The sequence below is a fragment of the Siphateles boraxobius genome, unplaced genomic scaffold, assembly GCF_051911475.1.
Source record: "Siphateles boraxobius isolate OS27281-9 unplaced genomic scaffold, OSU_SipBor_1 66, whole genome shotgun sequence".
Lineage (NCBI taxonomy): Eukaryota > Metazoa > Chordata > Actinopteri > Cypriniformes > Leuciscidae > Siphateles > Siphateles boraxobius.
The window spans coordinates 13,677,290-13,700,471 of NW_027509193.1; the positions used below are offsets into that span (position 1 = coordinate 13,677,290).

Genomic DNA, 23,182 nt, shown 5'->3' on the forward strand with positions numbered 1-23,182 from the left:
GATAATGTTTTGTATTTTACAATATACAAAGAATGACAAAATATATTTATCTGGAAAAATAAATAACTAAAATATTCTAAATAAGCTTACATGTATATTAATGTATTTTACATATTTTCATGTATATTTGCGCTATATTTTTATGGGTGTATCAGTAGATCCACATTTATTGTGTAGGTATTTTCCAGATTTGTGCTTTGAATTATTATTATTATTTCATTTCATTTCACAGGGCTACATACTTGACTTCACTTTCTGAACGGCAGCCTATAGATTGAATTGCCAAGATACAAATTAGTCCATGCCATGAACTCGCCCATTTCACAAATTCTACGCTCCCATTGGCCGGCTCTTTAAGGGCGGGGTTTGTGATGAGCCTTGTCCTTGGGAATGTTTGTCTGCGTTCTCAAACTGAGTTACCGCTGCTTGGACGCTGACACACGGGCGATCTGTCGCGGTTCTTAGCAAGTTCTGTGAGTTTTTTGGAAACTGTACAGTAGCTTTAGAACATTTGCACCACATCGAGCGCTGTGATAAACCTGTAGTGGCAAGGAAATATTTCTTGTGAAATTGTGTCTCTGCAACAGTTAATTCTCTAAGCATCCTCATTTTTCCCACAGCAATTGGCTTGAATAGCGCTCCATGATAGTGACCCGATGGACTAAACTTTTATATTTCTACTCCAGAGAACGCAAGGTATTATCCCGCAGCAGGACTGTAACGGACAACAGCACAATGATGAACAGGAACGGTATGGTCACAAAGATTCGCACGCGGATAAGGACTGACCCCTTCAAGAACAACTATGACCTGGTCGGCAGAGAGCTTGGCAGGTAAAAAAACATTGTGGATTTTCTACTGTATAAACGAGCTATCGTGTTTAAAAGATCGAAATGTGTAGAAGGCATGTAGTCATATCCCTGCAGGCAGTTTCACAAACTTGGTAACCGGTGTGAGAATTAATTGGGGGAGTGACGCACCGCCAGCTGGAAGCCAAAATATGTTTGTTTGGCTCCGCACGTGTAATCTGAGGATCAACTGGATGGTTTTTTAGCCCTTATTGTAGCTTGTCAATACTGTAAACGAACGACATCCATTTATGAAAAAACGAAAATGTTTATCACGCACTTCTACACCTTTGCGTTTATTATACGGGACCTTCTATTTCGTCTCGTTTAGGCTACATACAGCGTAGATAAGCAGGTGGAACAATCCGGTGAATTAGTGGTATTTCCTTCAAAAACGAATCGTTGTCTTTCACTTGCATACATGCATGTTTTTGTTCTCCAAGTTTTGTGAAGCGCATAATTGCTTTAGTGAATTTTTCCACTCTGCAAAAATAACGCAAATCATAGGCTAAGTCAGTGTTTTAAATAATTTCTTAATGAAGAGGTGTATTAACCTGAAGGTGTTATTTACAATATATTTTTAATTTGCATCTCTGTGTGGTTACTTGTGTGGGAAAAGCTAATGTTTGTTTTAGTCAATCTGTAGACAAATTTAGTCGTAAACGAATAGGTTGAGTAAAAGATTCAATGACTCGATCATTACACAAAAATTGGCTTGTCGCCACCTACCAATATAATGCGTAGAAAAGGGACACTGATCAAATCATACTGAATTGCTTGGTGAATAGGTTCAAAATATTCTATTCATCGTGATAAATCAATCAAAAGTGAACTCTGAACCACATAACATTCTTATTGGCATTTTCCAGGGGTGCCCCTCATGCCTGAGAATAAGACTAGGATCCTTTCAGTGTGTTTTCTCAAGTAAACAAAGAATTTGAAACATGTTAATTCAGAGCCGCACAGGGCCCATGTGTGATGGATATAGCGCTGCTTGCCGTGACATTGTTCTTTACTGCTCCACTGACTAATTATAGACAAGATGGTATCGTTTGAACACTCGGATTTGTTTTCTCTTGGACAGATGTGTTCATTTAGAGTTAAACACATGCTGTGCTTGTTGACAATTGCATGGTCTGTATCTGCTGCCTTTAGGTGAACTTTTTCCAAGTTGCTGGATTTTAATTCTCACTGCCATTCCGCATAATTTAACCCAATTTGATGGGTCATTTGTGGATTGGGTTGTAAAATGTCTCGATTTGGACTGGTTTTAGGCTAGTTGGCATTTGGTTCTCTCTGAAACGTTTTATGTTTTGCTCCACACCACAAGAGATGTGAGGATTCTAAGGCATGAGTAAATCCCAAATTTTTCCTGTAATTAAAGTGGACAAAAAAATACATGCATGAGTCACAAGGCAAGCTGCTTGCCATAGTGGTGAATTGAATGAGGATTGGAGGAATGCAGATGTTGGTGGATATTGATGTTGAGATTAGGTAGGTAGAAGGAGGCGGTCACACAAATATCTTGCGTTCCTTCAGCATAACCTAATCTGATTTCATCCCTTCCCTTCTTTTTCTTTATCATATATTGACATAGATTGTTTTTATGTAAACGTGTGACAGTTGCTTTGCAGCAAAGATATTTACACTGAGCTCAGTGGGTCAGCTTGTCTTGTGATTTATACGGTAGCCTGTGAGCTCAACGCACTGCAACTGAAGAAAACAAATGCAAATTTATGCATTTATATAGCACTTTCAACAGACCCATGGCCACCAAAGCGTTTTACATATTGCCCCACATTCACCCATTCATTCACTCATTCATAGACATCTTCATCAGTTTCACAACACATGTGTGCTCCAAATACACACAATATAACCAAATACAGTAACGCACTGCAAATAGCACAGACCACAACGGAAATGTTTCCTGGGGACCCCAATAAGTGACGAACCTGGGTAGGACAGGCTTATTGCTCAGTCTACTTTTTGCTTTATTGTATTTTTTTTACTTTTTTTTTTTTTGTTGCAAATCATATAGAGATGACATGTTTATGACATACAACTTTGTATACAATGAACGCATTAATTCATTTTGTATAATCTCATCAGAATACAAATTAGAAAAGAGTGAGCTGAAAACTTAAAAAAAAAAGATAGAGAAAAGGAACATGAGGCTAAGATGTTAATCTATATGTCAGTTATTAGGAAATGGTAGGTAATGCAGGGTCTAAAGTTGAGACGTCAAGTTTTAAAGTTCAGACACTCGCACAAATATTTAATGCATATTTTAACTTTTTTTGTATAAAATGTATATTTATTTGCAACACTTATGTTAACACAAGAAATTTCTGTCGTATCAGTCCTATTCAGCTGATGGAAAACGTGCTGCGTTGTCATGGGAACATCCCTGGTCAAAATGAGGAAATTATGTTGTCTTTCGTTGCTCCCTTGCTCCCAAGTGCGTTCCAAATGACTACATAATGGAACACAAGTGCCCTGCTCACTCCAAAGTCCCCACTTCAAGGGCTCTGCCCCTCGAAGGGAGTAGGGTACAGGGATGCTCACGAGTAATAAGCCTGATAAACCCAGGTTCGTCACTTATTGGGGTCACCTGGGAACATTTCCGTTGTGGTCTGTGCTATTTGCAGCACGTTTCTGTATTTGGTTGTTGAGTATTTGGAGTATTTAATTGTTGGAGTTTTCTGAAAAGATGTTTTCTTAATTTGCGGGTGTTTTTCTATTTGTTTTTGTTTTCTTCAGTTGCAGCGCGTTGAGCTCTCTCGGCCACCGTAGATTTCCTCTGAGTTTAAACGAAAATATTTTTTTAGTGATAGGCCAGGTTTTAAATATATTCTTTACCGCTCCTGGTGACCATAACGTACATGCTTGCCTAGATTTTCTTTTAGTATGTGCACACGCTTCCACTCATCCCACTGGAGTCAATGGAGTACAACGTAGACTGTAAAATGTTCCTTCTGTGTTGCTGAATGTACTCGTCTTACTGAATGGCCAAACCATCTGGCCCTGTTGTCAGCACTCAATTAATTTGATACAAAACTCCAACAGCAATTTCTGTGTTATTCAGCTAGATAAAATCCAAAGTTTGTTCCCAGACAACTCGTTTGTTTATTTGGAGGATCAGTTTAGTGTTAAGTCGTGTTTAGGTCAGTTTCCATTTCCAGTCATTTTCTTCTTCAATATTTTTGAATCCTTCTGATTTATTACAGTAGTGCTTGTTCTCATTAATGCTTTGTGTACCCAAAGTCGTCACTGGTTTGGAAATGGACAGTGTGAGAGGACAAAATGCGGAATGCTGAAATCCACCAAATAAACTTGTCCGTTCTACTTGAATATCTGCCAGGTACCCATCATACAGTGTAGTGGATGTCCCAGTTCATTAAAGTTCTTATGACTTGTGTCCCAATTCGGTGAGATTAGAGGGTATTTTTAAGCATATCTTCTTTGGAGCTCCTCCAGAGTATCCAAAAATGACTTTAACCCCAACCTTCAAAATCCAATCTCAGATCATGCACCAAAATATAATCTATTTGAGGAACTTCATCCACACATACCTTCATAAACTCCTCATCAGTCCTAGCACCCCTTTTTCAGAAGCTTTCCATTTCATTCATGTTTTCTCAGCCATTTTTTATTTTTTCATGAAACTTGAAACTTTTTTCCCCCTCTCGCTGTGTGGCTGTTTTGTTAATCTGCACTTTTTATCCTCAGGAAACCAATAAAGTTCATGAGTTCAGCTAAGAATTCAGTGATCCTCTATCCGAGGTGGTCTGAGTGAGGAATGTTCTACTGCAGAATTCTGGGATGCTGACTGAGCCTTCTGCCATACCAGTAGCAGAAAGGCCAGCTGTGCATGTGTTGCAGTCTTTCACTTAATAATGGGGTTGTATGATTTCCCTTTAATAATGGATTGAGATTGTATATATCCTAGTGTCTAAATGGTCTTGTGTTTGTGTCTTCATGCACACGTGCATGATTTTGGTCTTTAAATGTTTATCCATTCTTTGACTCTCAAAGTAGACATGTTTCTACCATCTGGGCATAACAATGAAACCGAGAGCTGGAGACATATACTGTAGACCGTGAAAGAGAAGATGGGGTGTTTTTTTTTTTTTTTTTTTACACAGGAAGTTTAACCTCCACAGAAATGTAGATTTCTTAACCTTTGAGAGTCATTGTTTAAGATTGAGCCTTACCATATTTATAAGTAGAGAAAATGGATGCTTCAAAGTATTATGGGACTTTATTGATTTCGTATTCATCTTTGGTGCTTTGTGGAGTGCTGAACAAAGTTGAATTTTATTGTGAGGGAGGGTGTAAAACCACACAACTTTTTATTATATATATATATATATATATATATATATATATATATATATATATATATATGGGGTAGAGCCCGAAGCCATTTGTTTTGAGAATAATGGCTGGCTGATGAAGTTATTGGCTGGCTAGCCGGCTCAGCCAAAACCTAAATGGCTGCTGCAGCCGCCAAACTTTTCATAGCTGCAAATGGCTGAAGCTGCCACTTCATGTCTACAGATGTCTATGTTATACTGATTTACTAGATCTCAATATTTCCAAGCAATGCATGGCTTACACTATATTTCTACAAAATGCAATACAATGTAATAAAGAAAACACCAGATTTTACTTTCACAACGTATGTACATATTTATTTTGTAGTCTGATCGCGGAGAAGTACGTTATGTTGATTAAGAACGCAAACTTTTGTTGAATTTATGAGAAATCTACAGACGCAAACAGACGAAATGTAGTAAAATAAAGACCTAAATGTGTATTTCGGACTTTTTTTCACCACAAGTCTGTAAGAAGACATGGAAGACAAATATCCAAAAATCTCAAAATTGACCAGTAAAAAAAAAACGATGTTTTTGCCTGCCGTGTCTCGCCTTAATATAAACACACACTGTTATCAGTATTATTTTGGACAAAGTTTTGCACATTTCACTTCAATGTACACTGAAGCATGCGTCGTGAATTAGCAATGTGGAAACGGTGGTTTGTTACTGCAGTAATATCACGTTCAGTGCTATAAATCTCTCCGTTCCAGAATATTTGGTTCATAACATCATATCTTTGATTCAGGTGTTTGTGCAACCGTGCCCTGAAGATTTAACAAAAGTCTGGCTAGGCCTAAGTTAAAAAAAAAAGTAAGTAGGAATTAGCAAAGTATGTGAGAAGTGAGATCAAAATTACCTTGCTTGCTTCTTTCCGCCATTTCACCTCAGTGCGAGAAAAAAATGGATCGCTTCTTCTGTACGGAAAACGAGCAATTTTAATTGGTCGTCAATTCACTGTGAGTCTGTGTATCGTAGCAACGAGCACAAGACTGTGCTGTTATGAATCCAGTGGGAAAATAGATCTCGTGTATTGTTTATATATTCGTGTCGTGTGTGTATGTCTATATGTGATAGAATTATTATTTGATGCAAATAATTCTAGCCAGCTCAGCCAAACTTTATCAGATGGCGGCTCAATTTGGCTTACGAAATTATTGGCTGGCGGCGGCTGAAATTCTAAATGGCGCAAATGGCGGCGCCTGGCGGCGGCTTCGGGGTCTAATATGGGGTGTATCCTTTACAGCCCTCTGAGAAAGAGGGCAGAAGAAATGTGAGCTTGGCAGAATTATGGCAGCTAAGTGATGCCCTTTGACCTTGTTACCTCTCTATTGTACACTTAATAATTTAATGTCTGGACAGTTATAAAAAAAATTGTTCACCACAATTTCCTCACGTGCTGAGCTAATGAACAACAGGATTGTTCTGGGAGTTGTCACCATCACATGTGGTTCTTGTGCTCCATTTGAACTCTGTATAGTGACTGTTCTGAGCTCAGATACTGGAACGTGCTCGCTTCACCTCGACCATGCCAACCACACTCGCGTTTAGCAGGGAAAACCACTACAACGCTGGCAATGGATGGATTTTGGCTCGTACCCTTGAATTTTTTTTAGAGGATTTTAAGTGTTCTGCAATCATGGGAATTGTTAACAGCAAGACCAAACAACAAAAGCTTTTTAAAAACACCCCATGAAATTAAAGTTAATTTTCTGTGGCCACAAAAATAGAATGTATATTTAGTAGATGGAGATATTCAAATAGTCTTTTTCTTGTAGGAAAATTGGCCAATATATTGCAATTTACAAATCATTCATGCTCTCTACAATGTGTTCCCTCCCCTGCTTATTTGTTTTTATTTTTGTTTGTTTATTTTTGTTAATGAACATTTATTATTTTTTATTTTAGTTGATTTATCTTAGTTTATGCATGCTTTTTTTTTTTTTTTAAAGAGTTAACTCCTTCATAAGCCCTTTCCTGACTTGGTTCAGCAGCAAATTCAGCAGTCAACACAGGAAGGACTGCTTCGCTTGGGCATTTCATTAGGTCTTTGACATGACACCTGGAAGCTCCATCCTGAATGTTTTGTCCACCTGCGTTTTTGCGTGTTCGTGTCAAACCTTTAAGTAGAGCGTTAATGGAGACGTAGATGGGGAGAGACAAGCAGTGGACAGAGGAGAGGTCACCGGGGGGCTGTATTTTGTTTGTAAGTGTCGTGTTTGAGTCATTGGCTGAACTAGACGGTGGCAGGAGTGGACACCATTGACTCTCAATAGAGGAGTGTTGGAAGAGTGGGTGGTCTGTCTGTTAGGGTCCCTACCACACACACAAACTGGTGTCTCTTTATGATATGGCCTGAGGAGGAGGTGTGGTTAAGAGCCATTTGTCCTCCTCGCAGTCAAACAAGAGAATGCCTACGCTGACAGGCCTGTTCTTTCTGTGTGTGCAGCGCCCTGTGTGTCTTTTGACTGATAGATGAGGCGTTGGGAGGTCAGATGAGAGAGGCAGCAGGAAATCAGTGTGAATGAGCCTGTGTGTGTGTGTGTATGAGGCCTTGGACAGTTCCAACTGTCAGTCTTATCATTTAGGTGTCAGGCTCTCGCTGAAAACGAGGGAGGGAGGGATCATAGTTCGTATGACTTGCACATTAACGTCATGCATTCGAAAATAAAGACAATATTCATTTTTGAACACTTCCTTGTAAAAGTGGATTGACTTGCTCATTCTGTGCGTCAAAGATAAACCGTTTAAAAAAAATGACATATCAGTTTGCAAGACTGCAACCACATCTTTATTACAACTTTATGAACCAGTTTTATAAGTTTAGTGCCCCCTGATATTTAATAAACTTGAAAATTATAATTTATTATACATTTATATTTAATATTTTTAAATGTATTAAACTAAACATTTAATTGCTTTTTTCTTAAATCAATTTAAAATAGTTTTAATTAAATTAAAAATAAAACTTTATAAATTAAATGCAATGTATATCAAACATACAGATGTGCAATTGTTTTTTTAACAACCCCCCCCCCCCCCCCCCCCCCATAAGTATTCCACAGAATGCATTAAATGTCTAATCAGAATGGATTGTTCTGGACTCTGGAGCGCTGTTTAATAGACGTGAATGTCATTATTCAAAGTGTTTATATTTTGATTTCCTCTTCTCATTCCCCAAGCTGTTTATTTAATCACTCTTGTGTGTATGTTTGTGTGCACGCAGGGGCAAGTTTGCAGTAGTGAAGAAGTGTGTTGAGAAGACTACTGGCAAGGAGCATGCTGCAAAGTTCCTGAGGAAAAGACGTAAGGGTCAGGACTGCCGCAGCGACATTCTGAACGAGATCGCAGTGCTGGAGTCGGCGGAGACGAGTCCCTATGTGGTGGCACTGCACGAGGTCTATGAGACCACCACAGAGATCATCCTTGTATTAGAGTGGTAAGACACATAATTGCCGTTATGTGGTGACTGACATTCCCTGACCCTGAAAGCTAAGCGTAATGCGGAGTGTTTTATGATGGCTTGGACGTTGTGCACTGTAAGTTTGTTATTCCAAGTCACCAGGGCTTTTGAAGATTAGAATTACAGGCATAAAGTAATGGCCCAGCGAGCAAATTTAAAACAGGATTTTTTTCATAACTCTGTTTATATTTGGAGCTTATGTTTGTCTGTACCTTTGTTACCACAGACCACATTGAGCTAGTTCTTTTAACAGAGTAAGCTGAAAGTTCGATTTACAATGACAAAAAAAAAAAAAAATGAACAAATGTATAATTTCCCAAGTGAGAATGTGGTGTTCTTGTGTTTGCCCCCTCGTGAAATGTCAAATCCAAACGCTTCTCAGACCAAGGAGAGGGCAGTTTTTCTGACCACTCTGCAGCTGCCAAAATCTGCCAAAAAGCTGTTTCCTTTACCTTGTCATTGTCTGCTTAAGTTCAGCAGGCCTGACCAATAGATGACAAGCTATGTGAGTTTCACAGCTTTTAATATAAAGCATTGATAACCTAAATTCACCTCATTACTCTACAAGATTACTCAAAATCATAGCTGTTTTTATTTTTGGTTACTCACCCTTACATATCTCCAAACCCATATGGCTTTCATTGTGGAACACTGAATGAGAAATTTTTAGTTATTCATTTAATACTTGGGCTTACTGTATATTGTCAGCTGAAGCGTAATCACGCTATTTTAGCTTTTCCAGTAACAGTAGCTGATAAAGTTCACTAATGAGGAGGAAATGACAGGTCGTTAAGTTTGAAATGCTTTTCTATCATTTGAATCTCCCTTTTTTTTCCCCTTCATTTTTTAAAGGCATTTCATGGTTTTCCCCCTACTCTCTTATTGCAAATTCTGCATAAAATCAACGGCCTGTTTTTTTTGCGTAATGTGTGCATTGATCTGTATAGCGAGGCAGGATGCTGACGGGTTGAATGACGGAGGTTTTGAGAATTGGTAGATTACATCTGCTCTCTCTCAAAGGTAACTTGCCACAAACAAAAAAAAATCAGCCCACTTGCTCCACATTGCTAAGCAACTTCCTCTGTAGAGACAGCTGTATTTCAATCCATCACATGCAAGCACATTGTGTGTGTGTGTGTAGACAACCTGTGGAGTAAGTTTACCTTATAAGGAAGGTAGCGCGTGTTTTAATTGTTGTGCAAGCTCAGTTAAGGTCTGCATGAAGTCATGGTCTAGGTTATCTGTTTACACATTATATATAGGCCCTATTATAGTATTTATATATAAAAATCCCATTTATGTTACTAATATAAATTATTTTTATTATAAAATATTGTAATATTGCCTGTCTTTTCTCTTGTTTTGCCTGCATGCGTCTCAGTGGTTTCGTGTTAGAACAGTGTCTGGTTTGGTAGGGTAATTGTTTTTGCTCTGGTTTTCTGTTGTTAGTTAAATCCTTAAACTTGATGAAGGTTTAGCAGTAGACACCAGTTAAACCGAAGAGAGTCAGACAGACAGAGAGAGACACTTCAATTTCCATTTCCTGTGGCTTTTCTTCTAAAAGCAGAGCTGCGACGTACTCACTTACATGTGCAATGCAACACCACATCCTCTGTTGTCAGAAACAAAACGAATTCTCGCCATTCTCTGCCATTTAAAGTTAAAACCCATGCTATTGTAAGACTGACAATAAAAAAGGTAATAATTACATTTACCAAACATGCAGACACCCCACACAAGTTTTGCGGTTAAATGCCAGACTCTTACATGAACGCACTAGCTACTGCTTTTTCTCACGCCACTCATCAAGTAGTTGGCCTAACTAGAAGCCAAGCAGCCAGGATGAGGATATGGTGCAGTGTTTATAGGTTCTTCTTGTTTGGACTATTGTTTGTACTTTTAAGCGGTCTACATTTACATTAAAGGATCTAGTGACCAGAATAGAGACTTTAGGTCTTGTTTTTGGCCATAAAAACACGCTAGCATCATCCACCTACAACACTATAGCAATTTCACTCTGAAGTGATGGTCCTTGGAAAATGTCAAACATTAGTTGAGTTACTCTATCTGTGGTAATGTTTTTCATTCTTCAAACAAAACGAAATGGGGCCCTCCCTTAGTCCAGTGTTTGACATCTTTCTAGGAAAGCTCTTATGTAAGTCTCTTTGTTGCAAGTGTTCTTCTTCATCACCTGCTGCTTTGTTTTCCTCTTCTGCTTGATAAAAAGCCCTCAGAAGTCTGAAATGGACCGTTCAGCGGTGACTTAAGTCCTTTTGACAGATTCACCCACTACCGCTGCTTCAGCCCACTGTTAATCCCCCACAATAAAGCCAGAGAGACAAGACATCTGGCATTCATGGAGATTTGACAGCTTTTACTTTTTGAGATACAGTTTGAGCAACATGGAAAATGATTTTTTTTTTTATTGATATTGAGCACATGCTTCATTTGCTGTGGTGATTTTCTGATCTTCCCAAACAAAATAATTGTTAGTACCAATACCAGATTATCCATAAATTAAGGGATATCATCCTTAAAACCCCTTAATTTATGGTGTATCTGGTATTGGTAGTAATAATTGTTTATATCCACGTTACACAACTAAAGAGGCTTTTTCACTAGAGCTTTTGTTTTGGACCGTTTGTCGAATTTGTTTCCAGTTGGTTGGTGCGAAAGCAGTTTTCTAAGCTTAGCTGCAGTCCACATTAGGTATGCATCCAAGCCATCATAAATCATAGAAGTAAATCACAGTTTTCTACAAATGTGTTTCTTAGTTGTATTTAGATACATTTTCGTTGGAGCGCATTCTTCGCATATTTTGCAAGACGCTTCAAGCTAGAGTTCTAGTTCTCATCCTCTCATGAGAGGGGAACGGGGCTCTTGGTGGTCTTAGGTTGCAGATGAGCATATTTTTGTCCTCCTTTCTGTTCTAGAAAAATAAGTTTAATTGAGCAATGAATCTTTGCCTTTGAGCAAGCACATAAGCACATTCTCATGGCTTATGTCTGAGTAAACTTGCAATTCTTCTGTCAGGCGTTCAGTCTTGTATCTGCATCAGTCCACAGAACATTTTAAGCATCTATAAAGTGGCTCGGTGTCACACGCACTACGAAACCAAAACATGTTTTTTTTCCGTCCATGAAAGGCAGTGAGGATTTGATCACTGCACATGTGAGCATTAACAGACCTCTTTGGGTTGTTTTACTGATGTTACTTTAGAAGATGTTGATTTCGGGGGAATTTAGAGTGGAGGGTTTATTCTATTAGAGTGAAGAGCGTAAGTTTTTGTGATGTTTGATTTAAAGGGGGCTGAAAGGTTCCCAATATGCTCATTTTATAAGCCTCTAGTGGCTCATCTGATAAGCGATACCCCTTATTTATACAGCTGGATTCAACTGTTATGTAATAGACACCATACAAATGAATACATACAGACTCTACACTGTAGATGAAAAGCATCTACATGAGTGTCTATGGGCGAGAGCTTTTTTTGTGTGGCTTGAAATTCACTACACATGGTCCTGATTTTCCCAGTCTTTCATTGCCCAAAGGAGTTTCCGCCTGCAAATCCTCATGGTCATGGTAACCCTCGCCACGGTTACACAAGGATGAAGTTCCACCCCCTTTGCTGTTACCTAGAAGTCTCCTTTAACTTTATAAATGGGCCTCTCTAAGAAGATGGCTAATCATGTATCGAAATGAGCGCAAACACCTGGCACAGGTACACTACCCACATAGAGTGGTTTGAACCACATAACGTGTACTATTGATTTCTGGGTGTGTTTTTTGTTTTGTTTTTTTAGCTCAGTTAGATGCTTGATCTGTCATAAATGCTGATATCAGATGGGACAATGACACATCTCGCCCTCATGTTTGAGACCGTTTTTAGGATGGTTGCATGACGATGTGTTTCTCTTTTAGGGTGTCTCTAATTATAGATAGGATTTATTTTTTCCATAAAATGATACTTTACTTTTAGAATTGGAATCAATTAGGGCATGTAATGTGAGCGTAAAATTTGAGATCTAAATTTTAACACTCGCAATCTTTGTCTTTCAGTGCTGCAGGAGGTGAAATTTTTAACCAGTGTGTTGCCGATAATGATGAGGCCTTCACGGAGAAAGATGTCATCCGATTGGCCAGGCAGATTCTGATGGGCGTGGCCTGTCTCCATCAAAACAACGTAGTTCATTTGGACCTTAAGGTGAGTCTTAGGCATTGTACTACGTGCATGTTCGTGTTAATAAATGTTACCAACATTTATTGTGTAACATGAGTGGTTGGTGAAAATGTTAGATAACATTTGCAGAAGTAATGTGACTAAATTACTTATGAGAGAGTTCTTATTTAAGATAATTAACTAGACTTGTTTAAACACACTCTTTTTACTGATGGCACCCACTGGTTCAACTAATTTTAATGTTACTAATTTCATCAAATTTGCCCATCCTGGTGTCTAAAAGTTTTAAATGGCTCTAATCTGGCATGACACCTGCTAGTTTTGTGCAGTATAAAAGTTTGTTTGATGTCAGTGAACTTATTGGGTGTGTACTTGAGGTTGAAACTGTTTGATAAATGGTGTTAAAGAAGGGTACTGTTCACATGCAACTTGGATCCATTTACAAGTAATTAAATAAAAGATTAGTGTGTTTTCTTATAGTGTTTCTCATTCCTGTCTGGAGTGTTGTTCAGTGTTTCCTTTCTCTCACACTCGTAATGTCTTCTCCAGCCTCAGAACATCCTGTTGACAAGTGCTCAGCCTCTGGGTGACATCCGCATTGTCGATTTTGGCTTGTCTCGACGGGTGGACAGCGTGACGGAGGTACGGGAGATCCTAGGCACTCCCGAGTATGTGGGTGAGTCGGACATCCCTCATTTGCAAACCTCAAACCCTCCCATGCACGGCATAACTGCTGCAAAAGCAGATACAGAGTAAAGGTGAAGACTTGTCAGCTCAGTATAGTGAAGAAGAGGGGTAGAATGAAAGCTTGTGTAGGAGTAGTAAAACTCCACGTGATCGAAACATCAGTTATAGAAAATCTGTAGAGGATCCTGGCTTTTTTTGTTTTGTTTTTGGTGTGTGTAGCTGTGATGTGAAGGGTTATGAGACGTTTGTTTCTCTCTTTCCTTCAGCTCCTGAGATCCTGGACTATGAGCCCATCAGCACAGCTACTGACATGTGGTAAGTTGAGCTTATTGAGTGTCCAGAGTCCAGATGTGTGTGTGAGAGAGAGAGTATCTGTCCATGGTATTTGACACACATTTATGAATGTTATATAGAGGCAATTTAACATTTTGACGACATCTAGATAAATGAATCTGTAAAATCAGATAGACGTTCCATGAAGCATTTCTGTAATTCAGTAGTCCGATAAGTGTCAGTGTTATCAGCATGGTAAAGTCAACATGTACAATCTGTTTACAATCCACTGATAATCTAGAACGTTTATACTCATTTACTGGATGGAAAAGGTGGTCGTCTCACACAGTCTCCATTTTCTGCATCAGTCCGCTGTGTTTAAACAAACATACAGTTTCCTGTCTCTCATAATTAGGCAAGCAATATTACTTTTGGTCAGTAAGTATTTAGAACAAACCTCTAAACCTCAAGTATGAGCAAACATATAAATGTAATCATAAATAAAAATGATTCTCGCCTTAGTTTAATCATGAGGTAAACAAAGTAGTGACCCATCTTCCATATTGACATGCATCTGTGTGAGACTGATTATTGAAAGAAATAAAGGGCGGGACTTGGTTCTATCTGTTGGTTGTTGATTGGATCGAGGCAGATGTAAATGCAAGTTCACAGTCGATTATAAAAAAGGGACGGGATTTAAGCAAACATGCTTGAACCAGCCCAAGGTGGTTTGCTGGTCTTAGCTGTTTTAAGCTGGTCTCCCAGCCTGACCAGCTGAGAAATAGCAAACATCTATCTAAAACCAGCCGAACCAGGTTAGGAGTACTACTAAAACCAGCTTGGGCTGGTTAATTTAGATTTCATTTTTAGGTTTACAATTACTCTCAGGTGATGAAATGGGTGAAGTCAAATTTGATGGTGTGTTTTTTTCTCCATACTGATCTGTGTTGCTGCTTTACCCCTACAGGAGCATTGGGGTACTGACCTACGTGATGCTGACAGGCGAGTCACCTTTTTTGGGAGAAGAAAAGCAGGAGACCTTCCTGAACATCTCCCAGGTCAACGTGGACTACTCGCAGGACGTCTTTCAGGGCATCTCTGACCTCGCCGTGAATTTCATCAAGTCACTGCTCCTCAAAAACCCAAGGTAGGGGAAGTTGCCTAAAGACTAGAGCGGGACACTGTCATTCCGCATCGACACTGGCGAATATCAGCTAAACTTTCATAATCTGATTGCTGTAGTGGCTTTAGTTGGCTCTGCCCCAGACATGTAATCTCACGCTTCAATCTCTCATTAAAGCGTAATGGCCTCTTGGTTTAGAATATACAGTGAAATGATCCTTGCAGTCTTACTGGTTTCCCACATCCCCTGGCGCTTTTGCTGCAACTGATGAACGGTGGAAGCTTTTTTGGGGGGGGGGGGGGGGTATAATGGCATTGGCATTGGCATTGGCATTGGTGTAACTAATGGCAGTCCAGACCTGCCGCTATCATGGCTCTATGGGAACTGATAGTAGCACAGTCTCTGATCCAGGACCATAATCTGCACCCCATAAAATGTAATGCTTGTAGATCATCGGCACTGAGAAAGCAGGAGAGGAAAATAGAGAGCTTGAAGCTATGTGGAAAAATTCCTTGGTGTGTGAGTAATTGGGAAAGGAAAATCCTGGGAACCTAAACGATAGTCCTTCATATTTGCAGAACTGATGGATAAACCAAATGAGAACTTTAATGTGCTTTAATCGTTGTATAAATAAGCACATTCTTTTATGTTTTCACCACAGGGCTAAATCTGCAGTTTTTGCTGATGGAATTGCAAAGTGCATGTCTATTTTATTTTATTTATTTATTTTATTCACTTAGTTTATTTCTGGAAAATAAAATAAATAGACCTGTATATTATTTGGTTTTATTTTTTTCCTATACTTATTTATTCATAAATAAACAAGTTTATTTTTATTACATTTTATGCTTAATCTATTTTATTCATTCATATGCTTGTTCTATTTTATTTATTTATTCTTATACTTGTTTTTCTTTTCCTGGCAAAATATTACTCCCGATATTAGCAGTGTCATTTCAGTTTTGTGTGCCAGAATGAGAATGTGACTTGATCGACATGTCAACACTGTCTATCACCAGTCCTGAGATGCATGTTGTACAATCTGACACACACATAAAATCTGAAAATCACTGAGTGTGTTTAACAGTCTTTCCTTTTTTTCCTTTTTTTTTTTCTCTAGAAAACGAGCAACTGTGGAACAGTGTTTAAATCATCCCTGGTTAAGGGTCGACCCTCATCACCACACTGTTGACGAGCAAGAAGCCAGCCAATCTGAATCAGAGCCTGAGAGTCCCGTCCCGTCCCCAGAACTTGTCATCCCTTCATATCCAACCTGCCCAGGCCAGGGAGAGCTGAAGACGGGTCGGGACACTTTCATTTTCACAGAACCGTTTCCACCCCGTCCAGAGATAAAACAAGAGCTCATATGTTAAGTGACAGACACGATTGCCCAATCGGAGGGCCTCTGTGTTAATGACTGAAAGACTTATCTGAACTGAAACCGGTGCGGCCTAGTTTGGACTGGACAACAGCGGTTTACTCAAGTGTTTGCAGCACCTTTGTATGTGCGTGTGAAGTCTTTGTGTTGTCTTGTGTAGGATACGTGAATGCGAGTCAACCTCCCTTATGACCACAGAGGTGTGCGCGTGTGTCTACAACAGATCTGAATGAGATTTTATAAGTCCTTAATAAAGCATAATTAAGCTCTTGGTCAAGGTTCTTAACTCATCAGTGCACAGCAACAAACTGTTTATACGTTCAGAGTGGACTGAACCTTTTCTGCTGTCTGTACTTGGTCCAAAACTCAAGTCGGAGTCTCCCCAGGAAGCGCCTGCTGCCGTGTAGGAAGGAAATGGAAAGCTCTGATGAATCGACTGATGTTTTATTTATCGCCGCTGTTCATTGGATCAACGTTTTATGAAATGAAAACTGACGCTGCTGCTTTCTTCAGAACAGTAGATTTGACATCATTCTGCTTCTTTAGAAGTGGCATCTGCATTTTAAAGAACTGATTCACAGAGATTACTTTTGTTCTAGCACTTTTGGTGGGGGAAAAAAATGTATACTCCATTTCTCAACAAGCACATTTAAGTAGTTCAAGATGGCATGTTCTCACACATCTTCAACCACTGTTTGTTTGGTTTCTCACACCATTTCTGTACCACTTTTTCTGTTATTCATAAGTTTGCTATAATTGCACAAATGTACCATTGTATCTTGTACCGTGGTTTTGTTTTTGAGGGGCATTTTTGCCTTGTTAATATATTCTGTATGTTGTGTCTGGTAGGGCATCATGTGTATCGTGAGGTAAATTTTCCAAGTCGTCAGTGATGGAGTGGGGCTTATAACTGAGGGCCACTCAGAAGGTTTTCTGGGATTTGAGTTTCAGACCGTTGTGGGAGATGTTTGCGTTTTGAAAAGAACAGAGCACAACATAAAGGCTTTGATAATTGTATATTTTTTATTTTAAAAAAGAATGTTAAAAAAAAGTATTTTTCTACAGTTGCGGTATTTTATGATTAATATGAGAAAATATTGTAATATTAATTTAGTAGTTTTTTAACCAGTTGCGCTTAACGTTTGCACTTGTGTCCAGTCGGACTATTTGTATGTATTATTGGCATGCCTGGCAAGATATTGAAGAAAATAAATGATCATTTTGTATTAAACTTAAAAAGAATCTTGTTTGCTTAACTTTTAATGTGTTTTCATATACACAGTTCAAAAGTTTGGGGTTGGATTTTGTTTTTGTAAAAAATCTCTTATGCTCCTCCAGGCTGCATATATTCGATCAAATTCAGTAAAAAACAGTAATATTGTGAAATATTACAATTTTTAAATGTAATTTGTTCCTGTGATGGTAAAGCTGAATTTTCAGCATCATTACTCCAGTTTTTCACGTGATTCTTCAGAAAATAGTCTAATATGCTGATTTGCTGCAAGAAATTTAATGCTAAATGCTGACATTTGAATTCAGCATTTATTTGAAAAAGAACAGTGTAAAAGTCTAGACATTTATAATCTATTTAATGTGTCCTTGTGCTAATGTGTCCAAGTGCTTTCAGTACTTTTTAGATAGATATATAGATGTGTATATTCAAAACCCAGCAATATCAAAGTTTAATAGATTTACTTTTGTAATGTAATGAAAGTTTTCAAGATTTCTTTTGTATTTGTTTTAGAAATACACATGATACATTCTTGATAGATCAACAAAAGAAAGTGTACAAAATGTTCCCTTATTGGACTTAGGCACTAAATTTCCACCTTCCAACCAGCAAGGTTGCAGTGAAATATGAAATATTTCTCCATGTAGTTTTCCTAACCTTGTGAGGCTGAGATAACCACTTGAAATGACTTTGTGAGAAAAATCCATCATTTTCTTTGAAAGGTTGGATTCTCTTTGCCAGTGTTCCCTCAGAATGAGGCAGTAGTTTCTGCATTTGGATACCAAGCTTACTATCACTATTAGTTGAGACATGAACTTGATTTACCCTGAAGCATCTGGCTTGCTTTAAACCATTTTTGGAAAGGGAACATTTATAATATTAAAAACTGGAAAATATAACTTTTTTTCTTTTAATTTGAGTAAATTTGCGTTGACATACTCATTCTGCTTGTCATATTGAATGAACTCACTCTTATGCGCATCTCTCAGTCTCAGGTTGAATACAACGGGTGCTTTGGAAGTACATCAAATATAGTGCTGTTTACTTTGACATTCTACCGAACTCTCAAGAAAGTTGTTTTTGAAAGCTAACTTTTCTTTATGTGCCTTTTACTCTGGATATTCAAACAGGAAATGCCAGTCTGTGTTTAAGAAGAGAGCATGTTCCTGCATTCCTCAAACACACACACACACACACACACAGGTTAGACAACATTGACATCTGCCAATAATTCTTGTTTTAATGTGTTCTTCCTCTGCGTGTTAGCATTCTTCCTGCACACGCATATACACACTCCCACCCTGATCTCTGGAGTTCCTGTTTCCCTGGGGAATTAGAGGAACGCATTGCTGTTTTTCACATGAACTGATTCTCTTTCCTATCCTTTTTTTTCACATTCCTTCTGTTTCTGTCTTCACCTTCTAACCATGCTGCATTACTTCTGCTCACTCCCAATATAATGGTGGCCAATATTATATTGATGTACATAATATAATGACAGTATGCATTATACAGATATATATACACAAAATTGTTGAAATGACATGCTGAAATTGTACTGCTTTTTCATTATAAAAACGTTTAGTTTTAAAAAAAAACACTTAGAATAAAAGGTTCAATGGGGTTCAATCTTGACTCAATTTTAAAGAACCATTTATGACAAATGTCAGGTTTAAAGGTTTTTTTTTGTCCTATACTGATAAATGGTTTACGAGCTGTTTAATTCACCAATTTGAATTAAAATGGATAGCTAATTCAAATTAATTAAAAAACTAAATCCATAAAAGGATCCCATAATGGGAACCCCTTAAAGGTTCTATGAAGTACTGCTTAAAACTTAAAGGTTCCACTTTAAGAACCATTTCTTCTATGAGTGTGTTTTCTCTGTCCTTAAAGGAACCGTTTATCTTTGATACTGATGAAACGAGCCGCACTGCAATGATTGGCCGCTCTGAGTTTGTTTAATCTCTGAAACTTTCCTCAGTTTCCTTGCCCTCCATCATACTGTGACATGATTATGGTGCAACTGAAACTCATTCTGAAATGTCATCTCTAATCTCATCCTCCAATTCCCCACAGCAGAGGGCCGCAGTAACAAGGAAAACTCCGGAAAGGGATCAGGAATTCAAAACATATGGGAACAAAGAGGAATCTTATAATATCCATCAGATCAGTGGTCTGAGTCACTCACCTTTGGTGTTACATAACCTGTGGATGCCAGAAGGGCATTATGAAGCTGATGAAGCATAACCTTTTTTACAAGTTCTGAAACATAGACAAAATAGTCTTTCGGTTTGGCAGGTATAAATATTTTTTTATAAACAAAACAAGCTAGATGAGTGCTTTAGCTTTATATTTAATTTGATTAGATTAATAATAATAATATTAACCTGTCAGGAATAATTCAGCCAAAAATACATATTCTCTCATAATTTTCTCACTATAAGTATAGAACACGGAATAATTTGTATCACACTTTTCCATGCATTAACAACGTTCGAAGTCATATGATAAGTTTGTATGAAAAACAAACTGAAATCTCATTATTCTCTGATAATCTGCCTTAAACTGTTGGATGCACAGGTGTAGGCTGTCATATGCAGAAGTCTTTCTTGTCGAAAAACCTGAAGCATGTACAAATTCTCCTCCCCCTTCACAATAATTTTAATTTATGTCTTACCTTGCAGTTTAAATAAACCATACAACTAACATATTTTACCGGGTATCTTGCTTTTTTAATATTGATTATGGTAACCAAACTTTAACATTATGAGGGCAGATCCCTTGAGTGCATCTGTTGACGCTTTGAAGTGATGCTCGACTGATCAAGAATATTCCAATATTCAAACAGTCTAAGCTTTCCTTCGATTCCTCCGTCTTCATTTTCTTTCATTGCAAGAAATGAGAAGCACCCTCTTACTTCAGCAACAAAAGCAAAAAATTAAACACAAATGTGATGTTTATCTGAAGTTATTTTGCTTATTAGTAGGGGTGTAACGATGCCCTTATGTCACGTTTCAATACATATCACGATACTGAACTCACAATACGATATTATTGCGATGCTCCAAGACATGATAAAAGGTTTACAAAAATGTACTGTTTAATGTACTCATTCAAATATTAAATTTGATATCGCATTGTAGGTGTAAATGAATAGGCTTGAACTTGATGCTGGTAACCCAATGCACAGGACAATGGTGACCCAGAATAAAAATATTCATGATTCTAAAGCTGAAAACTGAATTATTTGAGATGAATATGCTTGCACTCTTTCACTGATATATTTAACATAATCTATGCCACTTTTTACTGGTAACATAAGACATTTGGCATTATCAGGACTCACAAATATTCCCCCATTGCATTATTATACATTATAATCAACATTATATAGCAGTCTAATGTCGTACTGACACTAAAACTCTGAAACTTTAATTTCTTTCTCACTCAACAATTTTTATTTTGGGTGAAATATACACAATACATATTGTCACTATCCAAGATACATATTGTTCCATTTTTGTATTGCGATATATTGTGACACTATATATTGTTACACCCCTACTTATTACTATGGTTGAATTGGATCATCGAAGGTCAGCAACAAAGACATTGGTTAATACATTTATTTGTCTTATTTAACCTATTTAATTATTGGAGGTTTGCGTAATATTCTGAATTTGTATTTTACTGTTTTTATTCATTTTCTGGAATACTAAATCTGTTTTTGTGCAAGTGAGATGAGTAAATGCAAACTCACTTTTAATCAAGAACTACAATAAGCATCATGGCTACACAGTGCGCACATAGTTACTTAAAAAGTAACGTGTTTCTTTAATTGTTACTTTAAAAGTAATCTAATTACATAACTCACGTTACTTGTAATGTGTTAACTTGAAAATTGACTATAACAATAAAGATAACTATATTTTAGTGTCCACAACAACGAACAATAGTGCTATGTTTATTATAAGCACTGTTTACTGTCGTCTGCTGCTTGAAATGCTCGAGTTCTTTAAAGTTGTGTGGATTCTGATTGGTTGTCAATGTTTTTGTCGTTCAGCTAGAAAAAGTCATTCTGAAAATGATTCAAACACAATTGTTCCACTATGTCGTCATTGTCACAGCTGTGTGGTGTGGACTTCCCTATTCTTATAGTATTAGAACGACTATTAAAATGTTGCAGTTGTAGTTATAGTTAACATTCTTGGTGTTAGAGGCCCTGAGAGCGGATGCACTCTAAAAAATGCTGGGTTTTTTAAACCAATTTTGGGTCAAATATGGTCAAATCCAAATGTTGGGTTAAAAATGTAATTTAAAAAATTTAACCAAACGGCTGAGTTGGTCCATATTTGACCCAAAGTTGAGTTGAAACAACCCAGCATTTTTTCGAGTGGAGGGTGAGTAAATAATGACAGATAATCAATTGATGAATAATGAATTTGCTTATGCATTCTCCTGCTTTCTCTTTGTCTCCCTTGACTTTTTGTGACAATTTGACAAGCCTCCTTTCTCACAGTCTCATTTTTAACCTCTGTGACTTTCCCTGGAGGCAGAGGCGAGCTCTTGCATAACCAGGACATTCCTTTACGCCTCTGTCCCGATTAGAGCTGATTAAGGTGAGACTCACAGTGGAAAAGGAACAAGAGCGAGATGGTGATGATCACATTAATGAGCACTGAAAGATGAAAGGTGGGAGCCTTCTCTGCTTTAAGTGTTCATGATGTATGTGTGTGTGAGAGTTACCTTTGTCAAGCATGAGGCAATGAATGTTTCAAATTACTTTTCACAGGGTAATATATCATATATATTGATGGAATATAATGTTTTATAAAGTTCACCCTGTTTGACATATCCTCCCTTTCAGATCACTATATAAAAAAATAAAAAAAGAAGATGCTTGCTGTAGGCCTATGCTGCATGTCCTTTCATAATACTGAATATTCTCACCATCCAAACTTTCAACTTATTTCATGCTCTGTTTGTGGAGCATTTACTCCATCGCGCGCAGAAAACAACTTCATGCAGGGCTCAGCAATAATATTTTTTTTCTGATGATTTGTTGGGATCAGTTCAAATATTAAGTTGGATTGACAATTTTGTCATTTACTCCACCACAAAAAAAGCAAAATGTTATGTGTTATATTGTTATACTGTACGTGTACATTTTACATTCTGGGGCTGTTGAATGCTTGAGATAACAGTCCTGTTCTTGGAGCAGATAAACTTGCATTTTTGCTAGAGACGCTGCTGCCGAACACTGTCAAGAGACACAAACTCAGGTAATTCACATACACTAAATCTCTCTCTCTCTCTCTCTCTCTCTCTCTCTCTCTCTCTCTCTCTCTCTCTCTCTCTCTCTCTCTCTCTCTCTCTCTCTCTCTCTCTCTCTTTCTCTAATAACGGCATTAATAACAGCATTAGTCTGCTATCAGTGGCTCAAGCCTCCGTTACAAGCTCTAAAATGCCGTTTTGGAATTAGCAACGGAGGCTTGGGATTAAATGCATTAAAAAATTGTTCACACATGAGCATTTTAAGGAAAAAACCTGACAAATGTCTTGGAATCATTTGAAGAATGTTTTGTAATGTGTTAACCGTAGCATATGTGGAATA

The 23,182-nt window shown here is 37.8% G+C and overlaps 1 protein-coding gene across 2 annotated transcripts; it reads left to right on the forward strand.

Moving 5' to 3' along the window:
* The first annotated feature begins 232 nt into the window (after positions 1–232).
* stk17al (serine/threonine kinase 17a like) lies at positions 233–17,573 on the forward strand. 2 transcript variants are annotated; one of them, XM_077212425.1, is made up of 8 exons: positions 233–473; positions 687–833; positions 8,457–8,669; positions 12,753–12,897; positions 13,423–13,549; positions 13,827–13,875; positions 14,801–14,980; positions 16,077–17,573. In XM_077212425.1, exons 2-8 carry the CDS (start codon positions 736–738, stop codon positions 16,327–16,329), a joined length of 1,065 nt encoding a protein of 354 aa, XP_077068540.1. In that variant the 5' UTR covers positions 233–473; positions 687–735; the 3' UTR covers positions 16,330–17,573. The 2 variants fall into 2 exon arrangements, with proteins under 2 accessions (XP_077068540.1, XP_077068539.1); XM_077212424.1 differs by lacking the exon at positions 233–473 and having other exon boundaries at positions 495–833.
* The last annotated feature ends 5,609 nt before the right edge of the window (positions 17,574–23,182 follow it).